The following is a 7,751-nucleotide window of genomic DNA, read 5'->3' as shown; positions in this document are numbered from 1 at the left end:
TCTGGACTAGATATGCGTACATACGTCTCCTGCCAAAGCGGATAGCCTCAAGGAGAGGAGACTCACCCCAATGATTAGCTACCTCTAGCAGTTGAGGTACTTTGTTCAACAGCTTCTCAATAAATGGAATTCCTTTGTTGGAGGTGGCTGCGTCGTGTAGTACAGTGCATCCCCAAGCATTCTGTGGTGTAGATAGTTTTTCAAACAACTCTTCCTTAGACAACGTATCATCAAAAACTTTATCCAAAAGTTTATCAGCTAATTCAAAGTTTTTAAGGTAACATGCCATGTGAAGCACAGTTGATCGGTGTAAGGTCATATGATACAATGGACCTTCACTAGTCTTATTGCAAAGCTCTATAACCTCATCATTCATAGCATGACTGAGGGCGTAGGTAATCTTGGCCGTTAGCTTGTTATCGTTTTGGCGTTGATCTTCAACCGCCATGATGATAGTATAGGCCAAAGAGATGATTGGAATTTGGAAGAGGGAATTGAAGGATATGGCGCTACTCAAACCTCAAGATATGGAGTTAATTTATAGGCAATCAACTTCACACTAATTAATAGACTAAAAGTAGAATTTAATTTTTTTTTTTGTAGCGCCGAATATAATATATTTACAAAGTGCTAACATGAAAGTTTACTTTTTGAAAAAAAATATATTCCCTTTTCCCTTTCTTTATAAATAATAGGCATATTATGATCAAGTTTATGAATAAAGTTTTGTTTAAGAGACTATATAATCACAACTGTAATATTTAATTGGAAACGTGATAGCTTATTCCGAATATATATCCTATAGATTGGGGGATGCTGAGATATGAGTGTGAAGGATCGATAGTTTCCTTCAATCATTGATTTCTTTAATTTTCAGTTGCCTTTATGAGCTTTAGATTTCTTTGCACTAATAAATTAATATTGTACCTTTCACCTGGTTAAAATTATTCAGCTTTTGTATTTTTCTTTTTGACTTGTTGTTTGTTTATTAGCTCTTCTTGTCAAAAATTATTCAAGTTAATAAGGAGTACAAAGTACAATATGTTTTTTTTTCTCAATAAAAAAAAAAAAAAAAAAAAAAAAGAGTACAATAAGTTTTCTTTATTTTTATTTTTTTTAAATGAAACTCTCTTTGGATGGGTAACAGAGGATGCATGCTAATGATGTACGCCTGTACTTATCCAACAATCTTAACTTGAAACTAGGATTTTCTTAACACTTTGTTTAGATTGAAGGAAATAGAGGGAAAGGAAGGGAAGAGAAATTGAGGGATAGATAATCTCTCATTGGATAGCAAATGAGGAAGGAAGAGAATTGGAGGGGAAAGAAATGGAGGGATAGAATAGCAGAAATTGATCTCTCCAACAATGGAGAAATTTTGAAGGAAAACTCTTCATTCTTCCCTCCCCTTCCCTTCCCTTCCCACCCCTTCTCCTCCCTCCGCTTCTTTTCCTTCCCCCTAATCTATCCAAACACACTGTAAGAGTAGTAAACTATGTAGGTCAATTCGTGTTACTGTGCTAATTATTCTTGATCCTATTTAAGGGTTTATAGAATTGATGTTTATCTTACTAATTGGCTACTTCTAATGTCATCCACATAATTTGAAGGGTTTTTTTTTTTTTTTTTTTTTTTTCATAGTCTTGGTATATATTCTCCTTGTCTTAACTTCTCAACAAAGTTAAAGGTAAAAGTTGACGTTCACAATCTCTACTATGACTATACAAGTGCTAGTGTAACTTTTTCATATCATAATATCATATACTATAGATAAGTGTGTTCGTTACAACAACACTTTAATATCGCGCTTCCAAAATGATGGGCAATTTATTTCAATTTAATGGTACGGTCAATTTAAATTCATGGAATATATTATATATAACATGACTACAAAATTGTCACATACTCACATGTGAACTGCATATACATTAATGTAAATTGATATCGTTTACAATTCTTAATCTTAAGAAATGCTCGTAAAAATAAAAATAAAAAAAAAATCCAAAACAACAAATGAATACGAAGAGTCGGAGACCAAAAATTTTAGTTCTTAATTAATCTTACAAAATTTCGTTTATATATAGTTGCAAGACTTGTAATGCTTCAACTTTTATACTCTTCACACATCATGCTTTGATTATCTTTAATGATTTATACTTAAGTTAAACTAATTTATTTCAGGAAATACTTTAGTTAAAATATTATCATGTGTAGTCTTGAAATTCGTCTCAGTATACATTTTTATAATATCAATTTTTAATTTCTAAATAATTTTAACTTATTAGTAGTTTAAGTTATCTATAGTTGAGTATAAGTTATGTATTAACAAACGTAAAAATAGCTAAAAATAATAAACAGATCCAGTCACTTATCCATTGATCAAAAGCGAATTCCCATTTTTTATTGAGTTGGCCTAAAAGAGATACTCCTACAAGATAGTAGAAACATAATCACAACTTGAATTGGCAGCTTTATTAGACATTATTAGTTTATTACCTTATGCTTCAAGATTAATTGGCTAATGGCCAAGATAATAGTACAAGTATATTATCTATGCTCTATTAAGATCTTAGGGCAATATATGTATTGGACAATGAATAAAATCACTTAACACTAAATTTGTGAATAAAATTGAAATAATATGATTGGTCTTGGAATAGATTCCTCTAAGGCCTTATCTTTTGAGAAAGGGAAGAAATTCTCGTTGTGACATCTTCCAACATAAGCCATATAACAATCATAGGCCAGATATCTTGAGAAGAGTATAATTAAAGAGTAAATGTGTTACACGATTTTTTCTTTTTACTTTAATTTATTTCCTACATTAACATGGAGGGAATCACAAAAGACACACATATAGATGAGAATTGACTTTGGTTCTCAAGTATTATCCCTAAGACCCTAATATATTAATCAACTAAACTACTTATCATATACTTGTATAGTTGTATATCTTACACATTAAATAACAATAAGCTTTTTCTCATAAAACTAAATTAAGATTTTTTTTTTTTTTTTTTTTTTTTGACGGGAACTAATTTAAGAAACTTATTTAGATAGTTACTCCCTCGGTTTATTTTAATCTTAACACTTTTCGTTTAGGTGTTAGTATTCATGCTTGTGCTTTATTTTTCTACAAATCGGAGTATGAAAAAAAATATATATATATAAAAAAAAATCTCTACTCTCCCATATTCATCAAAATGCAGTATTCTATAAGCGACCGAGCAACTTGGTCAGTTTAACGTACAATAAACATGAATAGTGAAACTATTAACTCTATTAACAATTTTTGGATGATCAACTAAGGGACTGTTCACGTTTACTGAACTGAGCTGAACTGAACTAAACTGAACTGAACTGAATTGATTGGAGCTGAACCGAATTGAACTGAACTCAATATTTTATGAGAGAGGGAAATTAAGAGCTGAACTGAACTGATTGGAACTGAATTGAATTGAACTGAACTGATTGGAGCTGAACTGAATTGAAATTAAGTAAATGTGAACAGGCCCTAATTTGTACTTGTAACTCTCTCTGCACCAAAATAAATTAACTATATTAGCATTTTTTTTTTTGGTATTAGACAATTTTTTTTATCTTCAAGCAATTCCATTGACTGTACTAAACCTACTTTTGCTTGGTCTCATAGAGTAATTTAAAAATTAAAAAAAAAAAAAAAAAAAAAGTGCAAGTTTGGGTATCGATTATTAGAAACACTTTTTTAAAATGGCCGGAAATATCACAGTATTTGCAACATTCTAAAAATAGAAAGTTTTTTTTTTTTTTTTGTTAAAAGTTGTACTAATATCCTTTTTTTTTTAATCTCATGGCTCACTAAATAATACTCTTAACCATCTCTCACCCTCATTTTAATTGTATTGAATTATATGAGTCATACTTTTCTTAAATACTGAGAAAAAAGTGTATGTTGCAAGTATCAAAAACGGAGGAATTAGTAAATAAAAGGGCACGAATTAAGATTCGATTTTATCCGAAGTAATATTTACAGTGATTGGTAAAAATCGGACTTAAAACAGATGCCCTGAAAAAGAACTTCTATTATTGGACTCTCTTTTGGTTCCACAAGACTCCTGAAAAACTTTGTGTGTTTTAGTCAAAATAAAGTTGAACTTTAGTTAAATGATTGAGAATTTGAGATGACACTAAGTTCCCTTGTTTTGGCCACGAAAATTACATATTCCCTTTGTCTCTTTAATTTGGTTGCAATTATTGTGACAACGTAAACCAATAATAACAGTAGAACAGAGCAGATAAAAAAAAACTTACACATTTAATACAATATGATATACAATCTTAGTAAGAACATGCACAAGAGCCTTACATACAATAACTCGATCTGTATCTATAGATTGCTTACAGATGATGAAAATCGCACCCTCCGAGCAGGCCTCGAAATGCAGGCGAACCTAGGAAGAGACTTACCAATCTTCTTAACCCAGTAATTCAGTGTTTTAACAAGTTTTATGTAAAGAGGAATATAAGATAACATAAAGATACATATAGGGAAAAAAGCAACAATATAAAGTGCAGTTTTAGTCTATCTTTCTTTTGTATTTACCATTAGAAGAATTGTTGCTGCGAATGCTACCATCATCATTGTCACTGACAGAAATAGTAGAGTAAAACCCAGCAGCAATTTCTGCGGGAGTGATCGTCGAAAGTCTTTTAACTGATAAGACGACGTCAGTATAGCCAGAAATACGATGACTGCTATCAAGGCGAAACCAAGGGAAAGTACATCAGTTACGGTAAAGACTAAGAAGAATGGCAGCCCTATGAGTAGAGGGTAGCCTGTAGTTTGATTTGGACCGCCCGGTATTGTGTAAGCAGCAGCAAAGGCAACTGTCGCGATTAGAATGATAACCACGGTGTTGTGTTCTGCTGTACGCTTTAGCCAGTCCTTGGCCTCGATACGAAGCTTTTCATTGTTCATGGCGAATAGTTCATCTGCGGTCATCATTTGATCGTTGCGGTGATTCACTAGGTAGCTTGGACAAGTATTTTCCAAATACTGCATATAATGCCACATTAAAACAATAACATGTGAGGCATTGAGACACGTAATTAGTTAACTTATCATTTTCGGCTCCTTTTCAGTACTACATATAATGCCACAATAAAACCATAATAAGTGAGACATGTCTAGTACGTCAATTCAGTTAACTTATCAGTTTCAGCTCCTTTTCTATAACTTCAGTTAACATGTTTGTAGGACTAGTTGTTGCACTTGTATTAAATTGTTTAGGACATTAAACAATTAAAGTAGTGTTGCAACGACTAGTCCTACAAATTAAACGTTACTACTGATTGAAATAATTGAAGTATCTTAGTACGTATGGGAAAAAAAAAGGAATTATGAAAGCATTTGTACCTCTAGCAAGAGCAAGTCATTGGACAATTGTAGCACGGGACTTTTCATCTTCGTACCCGGAAGAACATCCCGGAGGCATCCAACCATATGTAAGATGGAGTTGTTTTTGTTATCAACAGCTCCTAGTAAGCCTCTATGAGGTGAAACTTGTTGTTCAACTAGCTTAAAAATTGACATGTTTCGACTTTTGACAGCTACATGTAACACATTTTCTTGATTATGATTTATATAGTTCACTGCCTGTGGATACATGTCTAGTATCTCTGCGACAATCTCAATGCAGCCTTTCCTAGCTGCCAATAGCAATGGAGCTTCATCACTGTCCGAAACACCGCCTCTATAAATTGTTTCCCGGCTTTCCCCTCTCTCTATGTCAAAGTACTGATCATGTTGTTGGTCATCTTCTCTAGACTCGTCACCAATTATAGGAATAACACCCATGATAACGGGCGTAACCTCACCTCGTGGCTCGTGTGTGTTCTTCCAAGACGTGTCGTGTTGAATCAAAATCTTGGCAAGATCTAGCGCATCCTTGTGCCCTCTTTTCACCTCTTTGATTTCTTCTATCATAGGTAATATCCAGCATGATTTACCTACATATATAGTTGAATAGTACAAGTTACAAATGACTCAATCAATATTAACAAGTAACATATGATTTACCTATTGCAACAAAAGAATATTTTATGTCTCACAAATAATTAATACCCCTTTGTTACAATTAAAAATTAACAGATGTAGTAAATACTTTGTATTGTATTATCGATCATATATCTTACTAACCGATGCTTAATGTGTATCCAAAGGCTTTTAGAATTATGTTCGCTTCTTCGATTGTGCCTTGTTCATCAATTGAGACACCTAAAAAAAAAGTATATTTCATTACCTTCTCCAAATGAAAATTTATAAGTTTTAAAAGCTATTAATGATGTTCCAAAAATCTCAAGTTGTAATATAAATCCAAATGTGTAGAAAAAAGAGCTCAAAAAACATACTCGAGTAAAGAAAATCCTTTATGAGCCCAAATTCTGTTCCACTTTTGAATGCTGCTGGAGTACAAGCAAGAATTTGAAGAGCAGTCATATTTTGAGCTCGTATATTACAAAGACAGTGATATTTTCTTGCTATCATAAGCGCCATATCTGTTTGTTACATAAATAATTAGTCATATGACATCTACAATAACGCTAATATAGATATGTAAACCACATATTTAGATAGTTATTATTATCGATAAAGCCAAAAAAAAAAATTCACTCACCAAAGTTTCTTGTGAGGATAGCCATGTGAAGAATGGTAGTGCCGTCGTCCCTCTGGAAGAAGTATAGATGTGTAAATTCTTTGTTCAAGTCACAGAATTTATCTACCTCCTGAGCAAGGTACTCAAAGATTTTCCTCCTTCCATAGCGAGTAGCTCGGAAGATACAAGACTCACCCCATTTGTTACGCGCTTGTATCAATTCAGGAACTTTGTGTAACATCTTCCTTACCAATTCAAGTCCTTGGTTGGATGTGGACGCGTCATGGAGTATGGTATCTCCCCAAGCATTTGTTCGTTCAACAAGTACGTTGAGAGAATTCTTAGGCAAACCATCAAACAGTTCATTAGCTAACTCAAACTTTTTGGAGTAACATGCTAAATGTAGCACCGTGGAATTGTTTATGGTGCAATAGTGTAACGAATGATCAGGTGTCTGTTTGCAAAGCTCAATGACCTCGTCTTTGTTGTGATTGTTGCAGAGGGCGCGGTATAATTTTGTTTGTAGCTCATCAACCGCCATGATCATAGACCACGGAAATTCAAAAGAATGAAGGAAAACACACAAACAATATACGAGTAATAGAGAAATTAATAAGAAGAGTTGAGGCAATAAGAAGAACAAATGTTACAGTACCTTATAATATATATGCTACTAAATGAATATACCTATTTATCTTAGAAAGATGAACCCAATACTTTTCTTAAATTATGTCATTGTCCTTTGTTAAGAAAAGCATTTAAAAGTTATACTGGGCACAAAAACGCATACTTATGCTAGATGTAAATTAAAGATGCTACAATTGTCCAACAATCTTGGAATTTTACTCAATAAAATTGTCTTAATTGGGAAAGTATATATGCTAAGTACAAATTATAAGCAACAAGAAGTGCTCCGATCCATACAAATCACCTTAAGGAGTGGTTCTTGTTAAGGTATATATAAATATCTTCAACTCGTCTTGTGTGTGGCTAGTCATACCGTGTTACCACTAATAAAAAAAAACAAAGTAACTCCTATAACACTGACCAAGTAACCCCTATAATACTGACCAATTAACCCCTTTAACACGATTAAGTAACCCCTATAACACTGAC

General features: G+C 32.9%; 1 protein-coding gene across 1 annotated transcript; it reads right to left on the bottom strand.

Annotated features, from left to right (window-relative positions):
• Positions 1–4,335: 4,335 nt before the first annotated feature.
• Positions 4,336–7,238, bottom strand: LOC145592564 (uncharacterized). Its single transcript, XM_081649064.1, has 5 exons — positions 6,657–7,238; positions 6,391–6,537; positions 6,179–6,256; positions 5,396–5,988; positions 4,336–5,035 (listed from the first exon to the last, which is right to left on the bottom strand). Exons 1-5 carry the CDS (start codon positions 7,180–7,182, stop codon positions 4,562–4,564), a joined length of 1,818 nt encoding a protein of 605 aa, XP_081505190.1. The 5' UTR covers positions 7,183–7,238; the 3' UTR covers positions 4,336–4,561.
• Positions 7,239–7,751: the final 513 nt, after the last annotated feature.

The sequence above is a fragment of the Chenopodium album genome, chromosome 18, assembly GCF_948465745.1.
Source record: "Chenopodium album chromosome 18, dcCheAlbu1.1, whole genome shotgun sequence".
Classification (NCBI taxonomy): Eukaryota; Viridiplantae; Streptophyta; class Magnoliopsida; order Caryophyllales; family Amaranthaceae; genus Chenopodium; species Chenopodium album.
Note: the sequence above shows the minus strand (reverse complement) of the source record. Positions and strands in the feature narration are given on the sequence as shown.

Excerpts from the sequence above, each read along its gene's own strand:
- LOC145592564 (XM_081649064.1), bottom strand. The coding sequence starts at position 7,182 with ATGATCATGGCGGTTGATGAGCTACAAACAAAATTATACCGCGCCCTC. Across the intron at positions 5,989-6,178 it reads TGGATACACATTAAGCATCG|GTAAATCATGCTGGATATTA; the intron begins GTTAGTAAGATA and ends CTATATATGTAG. Across the intron at positions 5,036-5,395 it reads ATGACTTGCTCTTGCTAGAG|TATTTGGAAAATACTTGTCC; the intron begins GTACAAATGCTT and ends CATTATATGCAG.